Raw genomic sequence first — 25,316 nt, 5'->3', positions numbered from 1 at the left:
CATTACTAATAAACATTTATTTTTAAGGTATGATTATGTAAGAATATTGTGAAATATTGTCTCATATTTTGCTCTGTGTCAGTTCCCTGTAATGTCAAAGAAGTGAAATAATAGAATGAGAATTATGCGATGGACACAGAGCAGTGAAAACAAGAAAAAGTCATCAGTTCATGGTTGCAATCTTCATTCAGATTCAATCATACTGATTCCAAATTTCCATTTCCGCCCAAAGAAATATACACAAATAAAATTTAATGTTAGTCGTGTACTGTACTTCCCAACAGATAAGCATGATTTAGCAGTTTTGGCTATTATGTGTGTTGAGGGAAGCTAATATGGGACACTGGAAGCTAATACGGGACACTGGTGCTTCAGCACAGGGCTTTTTGCCAGCACAATGAAATAACAAGCTGCCAAATGCACCTTGCTTTATTTGGTCAGTATACATTTATTTCTTTTTATAAATGAAAGGATGGAGTGGACTTACGAATAGCTTGATCAAATTTAACTCAGTTTCAGTTTCTTTTCTTAATTTTATTAATTTCATCATTTTATACAGAATAATACAAATTATTATATTCATCTATAAATATAAATTTATGGAATTAGTGATGAATTCATATTTAATTTGTTAAAACTCAGACGACTGTACTAAAATTTAGGAATAAATGAAGTTAATTCATTTGGTGGAAATTAGCCTACAAGCAGAGACTACTTTCAGAATGTGACACAAAAACTTTAGAAGTTTCCACATGACTTTGTACAGCACTGCTTATGACAGTGTAAATGCCAAAAATATGAAAATTACACATACAGTCAATGTTTTTAAAATATTTTTTCCTTACATTATTATTCCTATCTAACAATGATTCTGCCACTGATGAGAGAGGAAGTAGGTTCTGGCATATTTGTACTAGATCAAATGTTCCAGAGACATTACAAACTAAGGGAAGCCAACAGATGTGGCCAACTGAACATGTTAAAATATGAATCCATCTTAATTTGTAGTGACTTGTAGATGGTTCCTGAAGTTCACAAGAAAGGAACATTTCATTATATTCCACAGTCTCATCCCAAACCAGGAGGTACAGTATACCTACAGGTACAACGACATAGACTGCAGTAATCTTTAGGAATGTTGTCACAAAATTGATAATGAAGGAACATTTGATCTGATTGTAGGCTACTGGTTCTAGGGGTCTGTGTTCATTCTTTTGTGTAGTTTCAACTGTGGTGACCCACGGCTCACAGGAACGGTCCGACCTCCATGATGTGGGCGCTTGCTTGCCACAGTGCACTTGGGCACTTAGTTTCTGTTCGTGAGAAAAAAAAGACAGTGGAGGGTGTTTGGTCAACTCTGCAAGTGAAAACTGGAGGATACAGTAATGGGAGGGTCTCTTACATGATGGAGGGCCATGCAAAAATTAGTGCTACTTACATTCTGCCCATAAGAGTTACAAATCAGTTTAAGGAAAGTTAATTCTCTCACAAAGACTAGATGAATAAATACATTATTTACAAAAAATGGCAAAACTGGAGAATCTAACTGCATATTTTCCAATCACAACCTTAAAATGAGGCATGCTGTAGAAAGGGCTCCTTAAGACAAAAAAGAAACCTCTCTTTAAGCACAACAGCAGTACAAATTCACATAACTGGTTTAATTTTTACTCTTGAGGTCCACTTTTTGTATAAATTACTAACAATACCACAGCAGCAGTAATTTTTGCATGACTCTCCCCAAAATATACACTTAAAAGGAACAAAGGAAAAAAGTTTCTCATTGTCCTTAAAAGAGAAAGATAAAATTTTGCACCGCCATTGACTAGTTAATTTTGTTTGTTCTAAGTTGGTTATTACAGATACTTAAGAAGTAAAAATTATAAAGAGATCATAGGTAGCCACATGAAACATTTAGCCAACTAGTGTTGCTCTTCAAAGTCTCTAACAATTGATATTGATGCCAGGCTACATTTTATTCAAGTTGATGCAGTTATGTGGCAACCAGTGTCCTCTTTTCATACATGTAATGAAAACAAGTAATAATTCATAAACCATATAAAATGACAATTAATAAAAATGAGTAAGTTAATGATAAGGAAGCGCCCTCAAATTACTCCATTCTAAAACACATACAATCCCAGAACCCTCTATTTTTGCCTCAAACTGAAAAAGTCATACAAACTCAAATCTTATCCCTTTGCTTTGTAATACAGTATATTCATAGGAAGTCATACGAGAACTGCAAGAAAACTTCATTTCTGATGTGAAGTTTAGGTGTTAGGATGCTCTATTTGCTAAATTCTTTCTGGAATATTTGAATCCCTGCAATTTATATTTATTTTATGACTGCCCATGGTTTTATTCTTATATTGTTTAATATCTGTGATTTGCAAACTTTGATTTGTTATACAACATGCATTTTGAATATCTCAGTGCAAATTGATGACATAAATCTTCTAAATGTACAACACTGCATAAATCATAGTGCATATAGCATTTAAAAAAATGAGTTCATTAATGGCCTACAAAGTAAATTTGTTAGTTTTGTTACTCTTTCACTTTAGAAACATATATACATGTATCGGTCAACTGTACAAAATAAATATCTTGTAACAGTAAACATCTTAATATCATAACTTAAATACAGCACTTTTTAGGTCACTGACCATTGTACTTACACTTTATATATTTTTTTTGAAGAACAAAGAGCTCAGTGACATAAATTAAATGTAATACTTCTTATGTTCATCATATATTTGAAAGTTATTTTTCCTGTGTCAAAAATTGGCTGTGTTTGCTTATTTGATTGCACAAAATATGGTCTCAATTCAGCTGGCATTGTTTACAATACCATGTTAATGGGCACAAAATTCTCACAATACATTTGGCTTCATGGGAATATTGAAATTGCTGCATATAAAAACATAGGTAGATGACACAACACACCTTACTTAATGGGGTGATTTATATAGTGCTTCACTTGCAATTAAATCTGATGTGTTTCAGTCACAAGATAATTTGGGAGTAGGAGCTAAAAATGGCAAATTGCTGAGAATATTCTGCGTGCGTGTGTGTGTGTGTGTGTGTGTGTGTGTGTGTGTGTGTGTGTGTGTGTGTGTGTGTGTAGATGAGTATTTGAAACTTATGACAGAGGCATTCATATTTTTCTTGCCTACAATATTTCAATAACTGAATATAATCAATTTTTTGTATATAAAATAAGAAGCATTACATTTAGACAATCAAGAACTATGTAGCCTTGTGATGTCTCACAGAGAAATTCAACAGATATCTGAATAAGAAGGAAAAAACTGCTTACTCTCAAAAGTACCAGCACTGTTATAATGAATTGGAAAGACAGCCTCACAATTAAATATGTGTGGTATTTATTGCTACATGCACATGCAGAGTAAACGAGAAACTTACTGTTCAGCATCTTTCTGCAGGTGGTCTCCGGTGTCCATGCTAAGGCAGCCAGCACCACCACCAAATCCATAGCCCTTGGGGCCAAACTTGCGGGCGTGGCACACCTTGCAGTAAAGCTCCCCCTCGTGCTCGGAGCAGTTGGTGGAGTCGAGCAGCTTGTTACACATTCCTGTCATGCAGTCGAGTAAGATGTCAGAACACTGCACCATTAAACAAAACTAATACAATTACTAATTAACTTCGCATGAGTCACAACAGTATTTATTTGTCTTACAGACTTTCCCAAACGTTTTGGTTTCCTTGCTTTCTTCTTATTATTACAAAAAATATTTCTGTTTTAGCACCTTGATAACAGCCTAATATATCTAGATTATGTGCAAGTGATAACGATAACATTAATCTGTTACAAAATACTTTTTCTACTATTGGTGGTGTGTGTAAATTTCAGTGACTTCCATGTCCAAAATAAACAGTTTTTTATCAGGTATTATCTCCTGTGAGAAACAATATTCAAGAAGTAAAAAATCAAGTAGAAAAGATTATCTGATTTCAATATTTTTGGTCACTTGTCTGGCAATTACATAAACATTTTTTATTTTCAAACATGGTGCTCACATTGTCTTATGATCTGTTTTTCTTGAGTTTTCACTCATTTTGATATTAAATTTGCTATGTGTTACCTAGACTGAACCAATAACTGTTTGGAAGAGTGTGTTTATGACATCTGATATGAGACTATTCTCTGTATTATTAACATTATTGTGAAATCTTATATTAAAAAGAAGACAATACAGGTGGAGGGAAGGAGAGGAATGTTCTCAATATTTGACAGCCAATTTTGTGAAGCTAAATGAAATGTAGTTATCACTGGTGCGCAGTAGGGCAAGTTCTTAACTAATAGTGAAGATCAAATCAATTACCATATGTGTTTAATCTGGTTACCATATGTGTTTCATGTGACCAGAATTAGTGCAGTAAGAGTGGTGGAAGTAAGTTTCTTTTACTTTGTGCAATGCAAGAAGAAAGGGAACTCATTCAACAACACATGACACATATGCCCATATTTAGGATTCATTTGAAGTCAGTAGTACTATTCAAGATACTAACAATCAAATAGCTCACAACTATAAATAGTAAAGGTATATTCACACTGTAGTCTCACTGCTAGCATATTGCTGCTCACACAGGCACATCGCTGTTTGTGCAGCTTGCTCGTTGGGATCATTTACCATGCATCTGTTAGTACTGCTAATTCAGTGGATTATGTGCAGTGGTGTGAAGTGAAAATTATGTGCTCAGTATCATTTGACAAGAATGTATCTCATTCGTTCACCACAAAAATGTAGTTGTTGGTGTGGGAAATGGAAGTATGGAGCACACCTTTTCAGAGTAGAAAGTGCACACTATAGATATTTCTACAAGTTCTATCAACAGCACTTTTTTCAGACAGTTAAAGATATTGCAACAAACTTTATGATACACTGTATGTATTACTGAACCACAAACACGTTCAGCCTGACACTGTGAATGCATTTTTTGTGGAAGAGAGATTGGTACACACTTTGAGGTAATATTTGTCAGGTTTTATCTATGTCTGGCTCGTGTACTATGTATGTCACAACTAGATTTTTGTTCTAATATTTTACCAAATAAAAATAAGTTTACAAGAATTGTTACACCTATGTACTACCCTATAGGGAACAATTGTGATGTTCTGTACGCCTTTGCTCAAGACTTCTTTGTGATAAAAAAGGGTTGAAATAGCCATTAACAGTTCTCTCTCTTGAAGTTATCTGGAAAGCTCATAACAACCCCTAATGTGTTTGTATGATGACCAAAGGAAACAAATAATGAGAACAGTTCTGTTAACAATGGAATGGTTAGACTGATCTTAAAGAAGTCAGTCACAGACCACGTTTCAGGAAACAGCGCTCGAAACACAAACCAGCTTGATATCCTCATCTGGTGCAGACTCAATGTGGTCAGCAATGATACTGGAGATTATGTGCATTGGCAAGACTCACTGAGCTTGTTCCATTATTGGGCAGAAAGGTTGTAGTGTAAGCATGCATTAACAACTTCAGCTGCCGGGCTACAAAACTTTACATAAAGTCTGAAAAAGTCTATGGAACCCAATGACAACTGTACTGCAAGTGTATGGCTGTAAAATGGAAGTGTACATTTTAACCCTGTAAATGGTAATCAGTGGCTTTAGTATTGTAGGTGACTTGTAGGCATGTTCAGTGAAATTGAGGAGTTTTCTGGAAAAGTGACTTGATCTGATCAGTGACAGTTGAGGCTGAAAAGTCACATAATCTATTAGGTCAGGCAAATGCTCTCATACTTCTATAAATATCTCGACTACAGGGTAGGGTGATGCACAGAGCACATAGGGCGTTGCAGGGAAATTAATGGGTTCACATAACATCCTAACAGGTCTTTGTATTATTTGTCTGTGATGAGTGGTGGCAGATATGCTGCAGTTCATTTTCCCACTTACATATGCATTCCTCCTAAAGATAACATCATTAGTCGGAAGTGTGACCTGCTGGCAAGACTGACCCAGTGCCTCACATGTCTTATGGCCCAGTCATATCCTGACACTTGACATTACTAAGACAAAACATCCCTATTTAGTCTACAAGGGATTTTTACATGCCCAGTGTCCTACGATAATATCTCTGCACCTGTGATGCACATCAACAGAGTTACTCATATGGGATAGTGGCTTGTGTACCCCTCAGTGTAGAATTAATTCCTAATTAAACGGTTGCTAATTTTACTGTTGTCTAGCAACAGTGTTTTGCTGAACTGTGGTTCATCTGCCTATCATTACAATCAAACTGATGTCAGTATATTGTTGACTATGTCAACTGACCCACACATTATGATTTTACCCAAGCAACGTATTATTGCTTGACATTTGACATCATGGCTGCATAGAATTAGAAATAACTGCCCCATGTGTCTAGCAATTATGATATGGCTATGATCAAATGTATGTCTTATCCATGTTGTATGGGCTGGACACTCAGATGGCAAATACACAATTTTATCAGCATCACAAACAAATACTGTGCCAAACCCTTCTCTTTGTTGCTGCATTTACTTCCAACTCAAATAGTCATCCTTCCAGTTCTTTATAAAGGTGCGCAAGTAAAGTTTTTGTACTTATAAAAAGCATAAAGTAAGATATTATGCATTGGACAGTTCATATTGAGAGTAAATTTTCTCTTGTCGCTGTGTGCCAAGTTCTTAGAAAATGAAAGTTCAACCACCCATAAGGATGGTACAATATTCTCTTTGTTGCAACCTTACAGGTTGCTTCTGTCTGAAGTTCTTAGTTCTTTTTATATCAGAATGCTAAGTGAGTTCGATCTGAAATTACAACTGCAGTCAGAGAATATTATCCGCTTTTATCTGAATCTCATTTTCTCTCATTATTTAAATAAGGTACTTATCACACATAAAAATGGGTTTAGTATGCCATAAAATTCAAGTTAAAAGGAGCTTGGTCAAAAATTTGGCTAACTTTACTTATGCAACTATTATATTCTTAAATATGTTTGTTTCTACTAACAGATATCAAATAATTTATTTCTTATTGATTGAAATTGCAGATGTGAGTAATACGACTCAGCTTCAGGCATAAGTCTCAAATGTAAATTTCCACACAGGCATAAATATAGCCACTAGTCCCAACATCAAGTGAGCATGAACAGTGTCCAAGTCATACAGTACACAAAAAATCATAAGCCAGATAGAAAGCATGACAGTAACATATTTTTTATGATCATATGGTCCAGATCGACAGTTGGATAGCAAATGTTATGTCCTCCAATATGCCTGATAACTTTCTGACTTAATTGTCAGCTATAAAAAGCACAACACTTTTGACTGTACAAGGTTAATCTCCTGTGTTGTTAATATGATAACGATTGTTTGTTTTCTGCTTACAGAATTTTTGAATAGTGTCCACTACCAGCAACAGATATAATACACACAGCCTCACCAATGTCACTCAAAGAAAGAACTTAACATTTATTTTTATCCATAAAAGTTTCTGTTTTCATACCTACAGTCCCATGTTCGTTTCACACTTCCAATCAGGTGAATATAGTAATCTTCGAATTTTGATTCACAGTAAATGTCTTCATTCTTAAGAATGGTAATATGGCTTATTATGGCATCCATCACAGCCTAAGGGATTGAGATACGTTCGCTTTGACATTTAACTGCTGCAATTTTTGCAATTCCCTTTTTACAGGGAACAGTCATTCTTTCTCACAGTGACAAATATTTTTAGATTTTTTTTTTTTTTTTACAAAGGAACTGAAGATTTGCCACTGTCAGGCACTTGTGCTGACAAAATGCCAGAAAAACTGTCAAACATTGGCTTAAGAATCCAGGCCAGAAACCAACAACCAACATGGCAACAAGCGGCCATAAAAGCATCAATAATTTTGTATTTCTTAGAATGTTTATAAAAGATGACAATGAAAACTTTAGGCTAATAAAGCTGAGAGATGAAAGTGGGAGCCCTTGAACAGGAAACAATGGTGAGTGACTATCTGAGGCCATTTCACAATACTCACCACACTTGAAGCACATTTTGTGCCATTTCAGCCCACCAGCTACTCTCTCTTCAGCAGCATACACAGATTTGCCACATTTAGGGCACTTTGGGTTCTCGATAGGCTTGAAAGGCATTTTGCTGGCCGGGTATCACTCACGTAACCTGAAACAATTAAAAAATCATTTTAATTGAAAGATATTTGCTACAAATAAGTTTAATGTTTTTCTAATTCACATGTTCTCTGCAATGTAGTTGGAAATCTATGAGCAGTCATCAGTTATCAGTTCAGAAGCAAAATATACCATTGGGTGAATGGTTATCAGCCTAGTCCAATATTATTACGTGAGCATTAGCTGCACATACTTCTGCTGATATGGCAAGTGAATTTGAGTTGTCCAGTAGGAGCTGCCTATTAACACCATACAGTGAAAAAACTAAAATCAAAAACAACTGTCATAAACAGGAAATTTTATGAACTGAATTTTTATGCTTGTCCCAAGAAGATCTCACAACTAAAATATTATTACACTGCTGGCCACCGTAAATGCAACACCAAGAAAGACAAGAGGTAGCACAACAAAATTTATTTTGTAGATAACATGTTGACCAAGTATCAAATGATTATGTTTACAGACGTCTGTGACATGTGGTTCCTGCCAGAATCAGTAGCCAGAGTAGCCGCCATTGTTGGAGATCACCGCTGCCACACGTCTCGGCATTGAGTCAAAGAGACGTTGGATGTGTTCCTGGGGTACAGCAGCCCAAGCAGCTTCCACACATTGCCAAAGATCATCTGGTGTGGCAGCTGGGGATGTAATCTGGGTCACTCGTTGAGCAACCATGGACCACACGTTTTCTATCGGCGACAGATCCGGAGAGCGAGCCGGCCAGGGAAGCACTTCAATCTGGTTATTGACGAAGAACCTTTGGACAATGCGTGCCACGTGTGGTCGCGCATTATCCTGTTGAAATATGGCTGTGGCCGAGCCCTGAAGGTAAGGAAGGACAACTGGCTCCAGCACCTCGGATATGTAGTGCCGGCTATTTAAAGTACCGGCAATGCGTACTAGAGGCGTGCGAGAGTAATATCCAATACCGCCCCATACCATAATACCTGGTGCAAGACCAGTGTGGCGGTGCATAATGCAGCTGTCCAGCATCCTCTCTCCACGGTGTCTCCACACTCGAATCCGACCATCGTGGTGCTGCAGACAGAAGCGTGCCTCGTCAGTAAAGACAACGTCATTCCATTCTGCCGTCCACATCCGTCTGTCATCACAGCATTGGCGACGGAGACGTCTGTGGTTCTGCGTCAATGGTAGACGAAGCAATGGACGTCTTGCGGACAGACCACTCTGCTGTAAACGGTGTCGAATGGTACGCGCTGACACTGGATGATGCGTTACAGACGCAATGTGCTGTGCTATGGTTAGGGAGGTCACTGAGCGATCCATCACTGCCATGCGCACAATTTGCCTATCAGCACGTGCAGTGGTGCACCGAGGTGAATGCGATCGACCACGTCGGTCCGTTGTACCCTCCTGCATCCAACGGTCACATATCGGCATTACAGTTGTTTGGTTTCATCCAACACGACTAGCGATTTCTCTGTATGATAATCCACAATCTCGGTAAGCCACTATCCTTCCTCTGTCGAACTCGGATACTTGATCAAACGATGTTCGCTGTTGTCTACGAGACATAACTGATCGTCTTGTGAAACAACCACAAGGTAAACACACGTGCCGAACGTACACTCGTCGAAATCGCCAAGCCTTAAATGTTGCTATGAGGTGGTGCCACAGGCGCGCGTGATGTGCGTCTGCGCTGAAATTCTAATCAGTTGCATATCTCATCACTGCAAACCCATGGTGTAAATTTCACTTGATTCGGATGCTTCCTTCAGGGTGTTGCATTTACGGTGGCCAGCAGTGTATATTGCTGTATCATTCATATTAGTTTAGTGATACCTAATTTCCTTAAATTTACCTATAAATAATTTCCAAAAAATTGCTTGTACGGGCTACAAGTGTGGAAATTTCTTTGTGAAAATTATAGTTCAAATGCATTGTTCTGTGACTAGTACTAGGCACTGGTTTGTGCTACAGTACCCCAGGCCAATTTAAGGTCCAAATGACATAAACAGCTGCTTGGGGCAAAATTTGTATCCAGGGTGAAAACTGACAGGGGTGAAAGTATACAGTAATATGAGCAAAATTTTTCCAGTATGCATGAATCTGCAAATAAGTCATTTGTGAGATAACTGTGGATGTGTGGTTATGAGCCATCACTAATTTCGATATCAAATATTTTCCTAGTTAGTACAAATGTATTTGAAAATTAACGTTTTTGATTAAGGTCCCATTTAATGGATTTCAAATTTCACTAAAAGAAGAAGTTTGGATCCAGGCTTTTTGCTAGAAGTTCTTCACATAGCTTATTATCTTATATTACAAAAAGCAATTTTAACTGACAAATTTCCTAATATTTTTGTAAGGTTCTGAATTCTATTGACTTTACCTACATCTGTAAATGATAATGAGATGAATTTTTCAAAACTCAATGCATACATTAAGTTAATACTTTTTTATAGAACAGTTGTGTGGACTGACAACTTTAGCTGCTGAAAGTGATGCCTTCATGTCAGTAGGTTCAGATTCTATTATGAGAAATTTTACTGAGTTAAAGGTTATAAAAATGTCTATATGGTGTTTTTATGAAAGGGGAAATTTGGATTTATACTGGACTTCATTAATACAATTTTGTCCTTTCATATCAAACAAAAGCTTCTGTTGTCCTTTTCAGTAGTATTCATATAGTTTTTGAATATGTTAATCAATTGTGAATTACTTCCATGATAAATTTTCTCAAATTTAACTACTTACTGATGAGTTTTCTACACACAAAACTTACACAGTTAAACAGTGTTTTATCTTTAATACCTCAACACAAATTTAGGTGATATTTTTGTACTTATGTCCCACTTTTACTGATGGAATGTGAAATAATTTACAAATCATAACATTAAAAAATTTTGTTATTAGAGTAAAACAAAGAAATTTTGTTCTTTCATCCCTTTCACTCAGTTTAATCGACAGCACATAGTACTGAAACTAGGATAATACAATAGTTTTCACTAAAAGATTTTAAAGATCTCAGGAAATATCTTACATCTAAATGAATTTTCTTCTTTTAATATTCAGCACTGGAATAAGAAACAGAAATTTATTTCTGTTACAGAGGAATGCGTATTTAGAACTTATTTTAAAAGGAAAGGGAAACCGTTTCCACGATCAATGGATTTAGATTTATTTTTAATCATGTAACCAAGGAGAGGCAACTAATATCTGAAAACGAGGAGGGGGAGGCGGACACAAAATGACACGTCACTTTTGCTTCCTACACAGAGTTAATGAAATGATACAACTTTCTACATAACAGCCTTCTAATTCACATTTATCCTTGGGAATCACAAAATTTCCATCCCCTCCTGATATGCTGCATATAAGCTTGATTTCTGGGAGTGCTATTATGTACATGCATATAAATCTGCTTCGCATTGTTTTATTTACGAAAAGATGTTATTTAAAGAAGCTATTTAAGGAAAAAGTTAAGAAAACTTACGGAACTAAATTGCGGGACACATCGTTACATTTTGGTTGGTACTGTTTGAAATACGATTTCTTTCGCTGTACATTTAATCATGTTTATCGTTACACACTGTTTAAGACCTCGCAAAGAGTGTTACCTAATTTTGTTAGAGGGCATTTTATATTATCGCTTTTTTATTTGAATTTCTAGTCAATGCAAATGACTTTCTAATACGAGTATCAAGTTCATTATATAGCTTTTTGCAGCAAATCTCACGTGAGACGAATTTTATGGATACCTTGTGAACATTTAAAAGAGAAGAAAAGTATATTTTTGGAACCACCTCTGTAGCCAGTATCAACAAACTTGTGTCGGTAAGATAATATTAAACTGCTGTGCTCTGTTAGCACTATTTAACATTTAAAAATTCTTGAAGTATAAGGAAGAAAAGCGCATTGTATAACCTCGAAATACTAAATTGTCGCTGCTGCTCTAGGAGGAGCGTCGAACAGCCTAGCCTTCGACATTTCTATTTGAGAAGTACATATACTGTAAGTACCGTAACGGACGGCAGATTTAACTTGTGGCAAAAAGAACATTCTCTGTACTATCTCTTGTAACACAAATAATAATAATTTTCTGAAAATCTGATACACCTACCAGCTACCGAAACAATAATGCCATAATTACACCCTCTTGGGCTATCTTTCAAATATCCCGCTGGCGTTGACGTCACAAAATAAACGAATGTTTACAATAAAAGGTGGCCTTAGTGTTATTCGGTGCTTTGGTTTTGTTGCTAGAAGCTTTTATGGTTTTTATTGCAGCAGAGTAAGGTAAGTGTGTACCCAACAAAACGCACTTAATAGGCAAAGGTCCCGAGTTCGAGTCTCGGTCCGGCACACAGTTTTAATCTGCCAGGTAGTTTCATATCAGCGCACGCTCCGCTGTAGAGTGAAAATTTCATTCTATGCACTTAATAGTTGCCGAGCCAAACGTTGTTCGTCCATAAGTAGCCAAGTAAATAAATACTAGTGTACGCGTTACACTGTTTGTGCTTGCCCTTGTTTACGCAGAGGATATAGTTTTCTATTATATCCTGATTAATGGCATTGCTACTCACATAAGTATTACTGAAATCATTGTTTAAATAATAAAATGCATTCCTGACTCCATCAATGTGGTGGGAGTGAACTCCAAGGAGATTGGAGTAGGTTACCTACCACACGACTTCCTGTACAGCCTGGAGCTTACGTGTATTTAACACACGAACGGAGATTTGTCAAGATCGTGGAAGTAGCATATTGCATATGACAAGACAGCAGTAAATACGTGGAGGAACCATACTTTCATTACAAAATTTTGAAAACAATGCCACTGGAGTGTGAAAATATAGGTCATGGCTGATCAAAGCCAGTGCGAAATCGAAAAAATATATCGTATTGTTGTGTTGAAATAAACAATTACATATTCATTAGAGAAGGGTATTTGATATATTAGCATATTCTAAACACAGTGTAGTACTAAATTACAAAAAAAACGAAAATTAATTTTATTTCTCGAAGAAATGCTAGTACTGCGATAAACATGAGCAACTAAAATGAGTACGGTACAAGTGTGTTCTGCAGAAATTGTTTTATTAAATATAGAAAGTAAACAAAGGCAACGCCACAAGCACAGCTGCCGACACAACCTTCGTTTGTTTTGCCAACTCTCAAGCAAATTACCACCTTTCAGCTTAATCCAGGCCTCGGGCTACACTGGATGTGTTCGTTATCGCAACCAAATCAACTGATTTCAGCCAAAGGCCGGTTGTATCATACCCAGTTTGGCGATTTATCGATAAATTATCTTTCTTTTTTACTTTATTTGAGTCGATGCTGCCACCCACTGAGAACACGCAGAAACGTAAACAAGTGTTGCGTAGTAAGCACAGGGTGTGAAGTGTATGCTAGAATGGGGTATAGCGGGTTAAGTTTATTTATAACCTAGATGCTACGTAAAGACTGCGTAGGTGAAAACAATGAAATTCAGAAATTTTTTTGTTAAGTACAATACATAATATGTGCAGTGAACATTATTCTTTTTTTCCCTTTTCCATGCGATATTACTGTGTCATGACAGCTCGATCAGTGGATGGAGGGAAATTTTTTTTTTTCTTTTTGAAAGCTTTGTTACAGTGAACCATTACAGCACGATTCTTCGGACGATGAGAAACCATTTGGTCGCAAGGACACATTGGAACGCGAGATGGCCAGCTGGAAACTTGAAACTGAGCTTCAGAGTTACGCAAGCGATGGCCACGGGCCAGGCTGGCCCCCCACCACTGTTCTCAGGCTGTTCCCCACCCATCGGCGCGGTCCAAATTTGGCGCGCCGCAGGTAAGGTTACAGCGCTTTCCACGATATTGTGCGAGACGGCCAAGCGACCCATATAAATAGGCCGACCAAGTGGGCGTGGTCCTTCATTGAGACGTTCACGCAAGGCACATTTTTCCAAACAGATTGCGCTAGTTTATTTTTGTAGAACTGTTAAGAACTGTTAGTTGCGGTGACGGCTTTTTTTATGCATGCCTAGAATAGATCCAAAATCAATCATCATTAATACCAGCTCAGCAATCAAAGGCAAATTTTTTCGCCATCTCTTTTTTATGTTGCCGTATGTAGACATCCCGTATCTGCTCTTGGGTTCATTGATCTACGCGTGTTTTTTCTAAATCGTATTCAGTTTACAATTGTTTCGATCACTTCTCGTTTCCATAACTAAAATATTAGCATAATACACTATTAATTGCTGGTGATAAGATTTTCTCCGAGAAGCTGAGTGGAATTCCAGCCATAATTTCTAAATCTAACAGAGAATTCATTTAGCCTGTAGTTAGGACTAATTTTTAATCACTCGTAATACAATTTGTATTGAACACTGTCTAAAACTTTGTGTAATTTTCCATTCATGGCGAACCTCATTTTCCTATTTTCGTTTGAGACAAATGGGTAGAAACTGCGTTGCCGTAAGAAATTGTGGTATAAAACTCACAAGGCATTGTCAACGTGGTTACCGTCATAAATGTTTAAGAAACGCCTTGACTAAGAGCGCTATTGTCAAAGGTATTCGACATCAGCAGGTATCCTATTGTTCTTTCAGCGCTCAGTAACAGTGTGGTAAATTTACCTTTAACAAGTGCTGAAATGCTTCAAGTGGATAGCTACATTGCTTTGATGATTAAATAACATGTGAAAATTTCAAGACACTCTGTGGCTTGGAGAGCGTTTTCAACTGCATGTCGTTATACTGGTTGGTCGTAAGTTCAGAGAATGTACCTCCAACACACAATAAATCACGGTTTTAGAACCAAGATTGAGGCTGAAGGTTCCATTAAATTTCAGTTATGAACCACAGATTACGCAACTGGAACCAGCTGGAGGACAGTCACAGGTATTAAAAATTCTCTCAAATTCATTAAGTTGCAGCAGCATTTATTTTTAAAGTATACGACACCGCGTGTCGTCCACGGTTGTGTTGGGACAGTGTCCGGTTTCGATGCCCCGTTAGTGCTAAAATTTTTGTGGCTCTAGAAATATTTTGTTGTCTTTTGGGATTTTAGGGCGAAGTAAATTCTTCATAACTGTGCTTCTCAGATTGGAAGAAGGCTCTCTTGTATAGGAGATGTGTTAGTGAAGCTCTGACTTCGATTTGACGGGTGATTTAGTTTTGTTGACGCTGTCCCCTATGAACACGTGCAGGTAGCGTAAATCTTTACGAGGTAAGGGGATCTGTATCTGTCGGAGAACATCATGTTTATATTTAACAACCATAAAGACGAGCAAAAGGAAATTCTTCTCGCTGAGAGGGAAGTATGCACACTTCACGTAAAACCCGAAGAATACTTCAGGGTTGACAAACTTAACGCAGTAGTCGACGGCAGTGTTATGTCATTTATAGGGTTGAAGCATGGAACACACAGTGATTGATTACTCGACTGTTTCGAATGAACGCACCTCAGTTATAAAATACTGCATGCTTCAGTCGTTAAGACTAACATGTAGTATTCCTAGCATTCTGGCGCAGTCTAGCAACGTGATCCCTCTTAGCTGGCACTCACCTTCTTTATAACTGCAAACTGCACAAATAACAGCGAGGTGGCCGTAGTGGTTGGCCCGCTAAATCTGCATTTTTGAGCATTCACAACCGGTTGTATTCCTTTTTGCCTGCTTCATTTACTGCATTTTTATATTTTCTCCTTTCATCAATAAAATTCAATATTTCTTCTGTTACCCAAGGATTTCTACTAGCCCTCGTCTTTTTACCTACTTGATTCTCTGCTGCCTTCACTACTTCATCCCTCAGAGCTACCCATTATTCTTCTACTGTACTTCTTTATCCCATTCCTGTCAATTGTTCTCTTATGCACTCCCTGAAACGCTGTACAACCTCTGGTTCTTTCAGTTTATCCAGGTCCCATCTCCTTAAATTCCCACCTTTTTGCAGTTTCTTCAATTTTGATCTGCAGTTCATAACCAATAGATTGTGGTCAGAGTCCACATCTGCCCCTGGAAATGTCTTACAATTTAAAACCTTGTTCCTAAATCTCTGTCTTAGCATTATATAATCTCTTTGATACCTTTTAGTATCTCCGGGATTCTTCCATGTATACAACCCTCTTTTATGATTCTTGAACCAAATGTTAGCTATGATTAAGTTATGCTCTGTGCAAAATTCTACCAGACGGCTTCCTCTTTCATTTCTTACCCTCAATCCATATTCACCTACTATGTTTCCTCCTCCCCCTTTTCCTACACTCGCATTCCAGTCACCCATAACTATTAAATTTTCGTCTCCCTTCACTGTCTGAATAATTTCTTTTATCTCATCATACATTTTATCAATTTCTTCATCATCTGCAGAGCTAGTTGGCATATAAACTTGTACTACTGTAGTAGGCGTGGGCTACGTGTCTATCTTGGCCACAATAATGCGTTCACTATGCTGTTTGTAGTAGCTTACCCGCACGCCTATTTTTTATTCATTAATAAACCTACTCCTGCATTACCTCTATTTGATTTTGTATTTATAACCCTGTATTCACCTGACCAAAAGTCTTGTTCCTCCTGCCACCGAACTTCACAAATTCCCACTATATCTAACTTTAACCTATCCATTTCCCTTTTTAAATTTTCTAACCAACCTGTTCGATTAAGGGATCTGACATTCCACGCTCCGATCCGTAGAACGCCAGTTAAAAGTTGGTGGTAATAATATATGCTCTACATCCTCGGCCAAGATCGGATTTCAGAATGTAGTGAGCAGCCCCTTCCTAAAGCGCGTCGCCTATCTGCAAGTGTGTCCCACTTCAAACGTTCTATGAGATTTGTAACGCTCCAGCGATGGCTAAATGCACCAGTCACGAATCTTGCCGCTCTTCTTTGGACCTTCTCAATCTCTTGAACCAGACCCAACTGGTAAGGGTCCCACACAGACGAACAGTGCTCCAAGACTGGACGAACTAACGTATTGTAAGCTATTTCCTTTGTTGAAGGACTGCATCGCTTCAGGATTCTACCAATAAACCGCAATCTATAGTTCGCCTTACCGTTACTTTCATTTGAGACATTTCGAATAGCCACACCCAGATACTTGACTGATGTTACCGCTTCCAAAGACTGATCATTTATTTTGTACTCATACATTAATGGGGATTTTCGCCTTGTTATACGCAGTAGGTTACACTTACTAATATTCAGAGATAACCACCAGCCATTAGGCTACACCACGCATTTATTTTCTACAGATCCTCATTGATTTGTTCACAATTTTCGTGTGATACTGCTTTCCTGTAGACTACAGAATCATCGGCAAACACAACCGCTTCCGACGACTTATGATTTAGGTTTTTAGTAGTCGCCCAAAATAGATTAAGGTGACCGGGCGTTAAATCCTAATTGTCTTTCCCGTTTTCGATCATAGACAATTGCCAGACCATGTCATCGCGTCGCAGTGCGATAGTGCATTAGTTATTTAAAAAACAGATTTATTTAAGACGTCGTTTACGTTTCCTATTGGCCGTGGAGGTATTTAGTGTAAAGGCCGAAATAAGTTAATCTAAAGAGCACTTGGCAGTTTTCCGCCGCACACCGTCATCTCCAGATATTTCATTTTTTAAAATTATGGCAACTGGTAGTTTTTTCCCCAGCGGTGGTACTAGTATCTCAGTATTACCTATTTCATGTAGAATATTCCGTAAGTTCCTGCTTTTATTACCTATTTCATATAGAACATTCCTTAGGTTCCTGTTGAAACACACAACACAATTGTAAACACTATTTTATGGGAAACTCTTCATTTATTGCTACAAAACACCAACTGCCGTGTATGGCGACAGAAATGTTTCACACATACAGCACAACATTAAAAAGCTTTCTTGACATGTTGCAGTAAATATGACCACCTCTCCTTCTGTCACCCCCCCCCCCCCTCCCCCCCCGCCCCCCTCCTTAGCTATTCGTCCGAGAGGGCGTCTTATAGCCATCACAACCGTCATTCTATGAACTCATCTGTATTCTGTCACGTTTCGACAAATCTCGTCATAATTTTCAGGTTATAAGACGTTACAGGTCAGAGAGACGTTAATGCACCCTTTTAATATGGCGTGTTGCAGAATACACTGATCTTTTTATGCTTCCACACTTCAAATAGGGCACACGATGCGTAGTGGCATGACGTTGATTTGGAAGCTTAAATGACGTTTGCGTCGTTCCTTGCGAGGTGGCGCGGAGTAAACTTCGAAAGCAGTTATTTCATGTTCGTGACTCTGCCTTTTGAATTGTTTATTTGCGTCTTGTCAGCTTTCCTCGTCTAAATGAAACGTTACACTACATCTCCGTTAAAATTAAAAGCTGAATCATCTGTTAAAAAAGTTTTACTTTATAAAACGATACCCATCTGTTGAGACCGTTAGGAATTCTGTAACTTGTATGGCTCTGAAATTAGTAAAATATTGACTTTAGATCGCTCAAGGACAATCTTACAGTGTTAACAATTTAATCTTAAGGTTCTACGATGGTAAAAAATGAATTTCAACATGAAATAAGTGAATACTGTTATTAAAGTAAATTTTCAGACATCCATATCTTTTCTTTCCAAACTAACGATCCACGCAAATGCTTTTATATTAATTTACCGTGTTTTGACTGCAATTTATCGCCAAAATATTATGTGTTTTATGACTCTTTATGACACTAACGACTGAGACGACCTTCGGATCTGACTTCCGGGCACTGATTAGGTCCAGTTATGTGCACGTAATAAAATGAAGTTAAAAAAAAAAGAGTGAGAGAAGTGTGCCTTATTCGGGTATCATTAGTTTTTTGCAGATTTTTTTATAACCTTCTTCCCTTAGATTTCACCTCAATTGATTCGATTGATGAAAATTCACAAACAACACCATCTGTAAAGCAAAGCGCTAAGGGTGTCCAACTTTCAATCATTTCACTCCCGTCTTTTTCAGTCTCTCGCACCATGTACAGAATACTGTATATTTGGCGGACGGAGTCACTGTAGAACATTCTGACATTAAAAGTTGGTTTTCACATTGATTGCAAAAACCCGCTAAATTTCCACCTGGCTGCATTTATAAATGCGTTAATGGTGGTATGTCTTACATTCAGTAAATAGAAATATATTGCAAGTACAAGGTGGGCAAAGTAAACCTGACACATAATGTATTTCGTGCTCTGTACGATAGGCAACCCATTTTACATCATCCGCCCCGTGTGCAGATGAAGTAACTTGGGTTGCCTATCTTAAGGTATGGTAAGGTAACGTTCCAAATTCTGGCCCTAGACGGGCCATTCGAAACCGACCGACCGTTGTGTCATCCGATGCCAATGGCGTCATTGAATCCGACATGGAGGGGAATGTCGTCACCACATCGATCTCCCGGTTGCTGTCGGGCTTCTTGACGCTGTAACCGCTGCTAATCGGTCGAGCAGCTTCTCAGATGGCATCATGAGGCTGAATGCATCCTGTACCAGTCCTCCCACGAAAGAAAAATCTCTGACCATACCGGAAATCGAACCATGGTCCCCTGCATGGCTGTCAACCACGTTGCCTACTCAGTTACGAAAGCGGACCCTGTCATAAGGTGCATGAAATATTTTCTGTACGAGTCTATTTTGGGCACCCTATAAATTAGAGGATGAAAGTTCCAAGTAGGAACTCTGACATACGAATCATACATCTGGGTGTTTTGATACTATTGAATGTGATGTGCAACCAGGTACTAAAACTGGTTGTAGAAAGAGCTAAAAGAAGAGTTTCCTTTGCAGGAAAATTTTGGAAAACACATCACACCGACAAAGATTTTCGTGCTATCTGTTAGAAGGAGGAAGGAAGGTTACAGCTTGATGTGCAGTCGACGGCGAGGTCATTAGAGACGGGGCATTAACTCGATTATGGTAGGGACAGGAGAAAAGAAGGAGTGGATGAGGGTGGAAAGTGCGGGTGCGGAAAGCGTCTGGCTGCAATGACAAGGAAAGCACGGGAACACAAGTTTACCCCGACCGGACCATGCTGAGGACCTAGTTGCTCCCACATATGGGTTCAGTGCGTGCCCAACGACGAGGAGGGGTGGGCAATTGCCCCCTTTTTCCCTCGAACAAAAAAAAAAAAAAAAAATGCGCTAGAGAAAGTTTCGTCCTGCTACACCACATGGATAGACATATGAATCAATACCTGTTTGAAGAACGCCAAACTTGTGATAGATTCCGAAGAACAGCAAATGGACATGGCGCCATTTGTCAAGAAATTTCAAAATTATTTCGCCGTTCGCAGCTATTATCCTTCTGACTGAAAAGGAGTTCTAAAAGGATACAGTAACATTATACTTCCAATTCGCAATTTTTTCCTCGTGTTACCAGCGATTGCACAAAACCTACTAAAAGATGGAAATGGAAAGTATTCACGTGTACGTGATAGTTCGGTGCCTGACGGCAAAATAATATATTGAAATCTCATGCAAACTCCACCTCCCGTTTAAGTACGTTGTAGGTAGAGGGTGGGTAAAGTAAACCTGGCCCAGAAAATATTTCATTTACTTTAAGGTAGGCAATCCAACTTACCTCTTCAGCTCCCACGGTGGATGATGTAATTTGGATGTACTCAAGGTATATGAAATATTTTCCGGACCATGTGTACTATGTATCCCGCTCCCCACTGCTAAGATCCTGGGTACGCTCTTAATTCGTTGTCTTAACTTCTTCGCTGTTTCACTCACTTAGTATTTAATGATCTGATCGAATAAGCTGAGGAACGTGATGGATATATTGCAGAAGTGCTCAGGGACCCGAAATGGGAATCTCTGGAAGGAAAACGACGCTCACTTCGCGAAGCGTCGTTGTGTAAATTTAGAAAAGAGGTTTACGGTGGCATATCGTCATTTTCGGATGCTGCTGCGTACTCGGGCTGAAGAGGACCGAGCGATGCTAGGGGCCTGGAAGCAACGAATAAAGATACAGGGTGCTTTCCGCTATTCATTACATAGATGGTTGTTGATATACTTGTAGACGCTAGTAAGAACTTACACGAGGACCTGATTTTTGCAATCATTATTGTGTACATTGTGACGTTTTTTCTTCGCGAGCCAAGTCTCGCAGAGTGCTGTAGCCAAGGCTTTGACTCATATTCGCTTACAGCTGTTGTTCACTAGGCACGATGTTTTTTACGTGATAAATTCTGCGAGCTATATTTATCCCGAGTTGCACCACTAGATAATCACGACCGACTCTTCCCTTGCCAAGTACTGGACTTCTTCACTTTTTCTTTGAGATAATTGCCGCTCTCTTGTCACAAACGACGTAACACCTCTGGTAAAATAGTTTCATCATCTCATGATTACCACTACGTGAAAGGATGTCATGCCATAACCGATTTCCACTCTTGTTTAAACTTACCGAAATTCATCTCTGATGATTTTGGAGTGATACCCTCTTCAAATGCAAATTTGAAAGTCGTTTTATCCTGGATTCAAGGAGCAAGAGGACTAGCCAGTAATAGGCAGCTGAGACATTCAATTATTCCTCAAGTCGCGTTTCCCGATGAGTATTTCGTACCGGGAAGAGTCATCTTTGATTGCAGTATATTATAATGATTAATGAATTGTAATATAAACTTTTTGAGTACGAATATCAGCAGGTCACAGCGATCTCTTTTAACTATGCGGAATAAGACAAAAATATTCAGTTTAATACATAAACTGGCAGCAGAAACAATGAGATGTAATGTCTTTGTTTTTCCACGACTTGGTAGATAACCACAACCGAGATCGTAAATAGGACACTGTTTCTTATTGCCCGACGTGTCTGTACTTCCTCTTGCTTTCTCGCGTAGGTGTTATTATTGTACACCTATGATGCAACGCACATTTCATTCCCAGAATTTCCCTCCGACTCATAAATATTTTACATTTAGAAGTTGCTTACGAAAGTGTTTAAAAAAGTGTGTGTGTAGTTATATTCGGCGTGGCATTGTCATTTTACCGCAACGTACTCAATACATCATACATTACCACCTCCTCCCGAGCCATCTAAGTGCCTTGTATTCTGTACGTCGTGTATTACCGGCTGACTAGCTGTTACAGAGTTTCAGCAATGCTCCCGGTGTAAGGCTTTCGGTTATGTGATACGAATGCTGGAGGTTAGGCAACACTGCGCTACAGAAGCAGCGTGTCCTAGGGAACTCTCCGTGAAAATTCTACGTTGTAAAAAGAAATTTACATTTCCATTCGTGACAACAATCCACTTTGCTGTAGCAGTGCAGCAAGTCTTCAAAGATAAATATTGCCACTGTCCCGTCAGAGTTAGAAGTAACTTCCACGTAGTATGTTCCCATTGAATAACAAATTACTGATGGAGGCGTTCACAAGATTCTTCACAAGTCGAAACGAATCCAGTAGTTACTATTATTGGCTGCCCTGCACTTGTTAAGGTGTTGCTAAGTCTTTATTAAAAGAAAAGTGAAAGTTATTACAGGTTATCGGTAGACTCTTACTGAAAATAAGTATAATGTTGAATCTGCGGTCTACCTCTGCCGCAAATTAGTCATAATCGAAGTTAGTATTTTCGAGGCTGAGATTGCTGTTCACTCTTATGGAGCTTTAATAATCGGTCTCCAGAAACTAAACTACTCTAGTTATACTTCTGGCGGGGCTGTTGTTTCAGAAGGAATATGCTGTGTTAAGTTTCTGTCAAAATTGAGGACAGTAGAGATGGAAAGTTAGTTGGTAATGGGTAGAGATGGGTAAAGATATCTGCAACGGCTTAGAGAAGGAGTTGAATAGGTATTCATGTGAACTGATATAAGGAAACCATGGCAAGCCTGGATAATGATGGTCAGAGGGGAATTTGGACTCCGCTCCCCTGAAAGCTTGTGTTGTCTAAACACTGCACTACCTTTATCGGTAAATGTTATTCCCTTCGTGAAGTGTCCAGTGTTTTGCGAATATAAGAGCGATGTCTTCAGATAGCTAAGGTATGCCATCGTGAAGTCTAGTAGAGCAAAGAAACAGGTGTGACATGGTGAACGTTTTCCTCAGACGGCACATTTGCTCTATACTGAATAAAATTTTGGAAGGAAGGCAGTAGCACAAATGGAAGTGTATGTGAGAGAGAAACGGGTATTCTAGAGGGAAAGGAAGTGTAATAGACGAAAAATATTGCAACCAATAAATGCCAAATCGAACCGATCTTGCCCTGTAGATTCGTAGCAGTAAGTGTTGAATATGGAAAAGGCAATTTTGATGTGTGATTGTTCGGATGGACTTCATCCGAACACTGCCGCCCTGCAAACAGACCCGGTTCGCAAGGTGCACGAAGAAACGACCGTGGAGAACACTTTAGATCACTGTATGAGGTGGCTATTTCTTTCTGTGATGCTGTGAAGGGAGAGGAGACTACACGACTTCTCTACGGATAAATCTGACAGCGAGAAACAAAAACGAGAGGAAGAACTGTTTATGGAAAGACCATAGGCTGCACACTGCGTAGACACTACGTTAGAAACTCTGCTGAATATTTCCCTTACAAAGTTTATTTTTCCCTTTCGTTCTCTTGTCGAGATTGCTAGCGGTGTATTATTCTGTTTCACTTTATGACTTCAGACTTCCATCCAGAGTCAGCTCTGTAACAATTCTGCATTTGTGCTGTCTTACGCGAAGGCTCAAGTAAGTAGAGAACCTAACACGTAGAAATAGCTAGAGGGCTCTCTCTTTGAAGCACATACCAACCGGCGTGTGTGTCTACCGTTTTCTATTACTCAAAAATAACTTAAGTGACGTTCGCTGCACCAGTAATTCTGGACTACGTATTCAGCTATTCTGAAAATGACAAGATTTCATTGAACTATACAGAATTATCCCGTACATCTTCTGGAAAATGCACTGAGAAAATTTAAGTATTCCGTACGTTTTTTGTTAGCATCAGTCTGACTGCAAATGAAGAACGTTATTCAAGGGTGACGACATGTAAAAAGCAGGAGCTGTGTGCATGGAATAATTACGGAAGTTAGGCCAACCCCATGGTTGGCAAGAAAGAGAGTTGGTGGCGCTTTTTTTGCGAGATTTGGGTAGAGTGTCAGGGAGAGGGGAAAAGAGGGCGAGGGGGGGGGGGGGGGGGGGAGTTCGAGCGCTATCCAGTTCTAGGCGGCCAATGGGAGGAGCGGACGAAACGAGCAGACTATTCGTGGAACACAGACTGGTAACAGCTGTGACGTTGCTGCGTATATAGAGTCACTCGTCTCCCCACACCGCTACTCCTCTCTCGCAGCCCACAAGCGAGACACACAAAAAACATCGATGTCCTCCACACACCCCACAGTGCAGTGTCTAAAAAAACCGGCAATATTAAAAAATGATTTCGCCGTCACCACTTTTGCCGCTCGTCGAATTAGAGGTGCTGATTTCCATTCTCATCCAAAAAACAAAAGGAACAGACGAGACACTGGTGTGCCGCGGACGCAGCGTAGCCGAGGGCGGTCGGAGCACCAGGGCTGTCCTCGCGGTCGGTGTCGGATTCACGAGAAAGCGGCAACTCCTGCGAAGGGCGCCGGCGTCGCGGCGGCCGGAGTCTGCAGTCGGCTACGGCTAGCGCGCCGCGGCTGGTGGCTGGTTAGTAGGGCGCCGGGGCGCACGTACCTGTTCGGCTTTCGTTGGTAGGCGAGGCCGGAAACTAGCGAGGGGGCTGCTTTCCAGTCACTGGACTACCGCGCGTATTCGAATGGAGGCGGAGGGCGCGCGGCCGGCCTAGTCTTTCCCCGGTTGCACACGGCACCACGGCGGCGGCGGTGGCGGTGGGGCGCGCCCCCGGCCGCCAGGAATAGACGACTCGGCCGCCGCCGCCACCGCCTCCGCGCGGACCACGCCGGGACGCCGCCGCCGACGCCTTCGCTGACGCCGGTATTTTGGAGGGCGAGAGCGACGGCGCTGCAGGTGCGGCCGCTGCACCGGCACGCCCAAATGCAGCTCATTTGTCGGCCGCCACGCTTATAGAACATATTCTCATCTCTGACACTCTCCGCCTTTGTGACTCAGGAACTTCGACTGTGCAGCGGAATGGCCCTGTGACAAATCCCTCTCCTTCCCCGTCTCCTTCTCTCTGCCTCTCTCTCTCTCTCTTTCTGTTTCGCTGCGATGAAGATGCTCTGAAATAATCTTGCTAGCATACTGTAACTG

The 25,316-nt window shown here is 39.5% G+C and overlaps 1 protein-coding gene across 4 annotated transcripts in view; it reads right to left on the bottom strand.

Moving 5' to 3' along the window:
* LOC124622496 (muscle LIM protein Mlp84B-like) overlaps positions 1–24,932 on the bottom strand; it is a 56,518-nt gene extending 31,586 nt beyond the window's left edge. For all 4 annotated transcript variants that reach the window (XM_047148213.1, XM_047148210.1, XM_047148212.1 and 1 more), the window contains exons 1-3: positions 24,780–24,932; positions 8,025–8,167; positions 3,430–3,598 (exon numbers count right to left, since the gene is read on the bottom strand). In XM_047148213.1, coding sequence (XP_047004169.1) covers positions 3,430–3,598; positions 8,025–8,139 — 284 coding nt within the window. In that variant the 5' untranslated portion in view covers positions 8,140–8,167; positions 24,780–24,932. The remainder of the gene's footprint in view (positions 1–3,429; positions 3,599–8,024; positions 8,168–24,779) is intronic.
* Positions 24,933–25,316: the final 384 nt, after the last annotated feature.

Source organism: Schistocerca americana, chromosome 7, assembly GCF_021461395.2.
Source record: "Schistocerca americana isolate TAMUIC-IGC-003095 chromosome 7, iqSchAmer2.1, whole genome shotgun sequence".
NCBI lineage: Eukaryota > Metazoa > Arthropoda > Insecta > Orthoptera > Acrididae > Schistocerca > Schistocerca americana.
The sequence above is the reverse complement of the archived record's forward strand: the minus strand, read 5'-3'. Positions and strand labels throughout refer to the sequence as shown.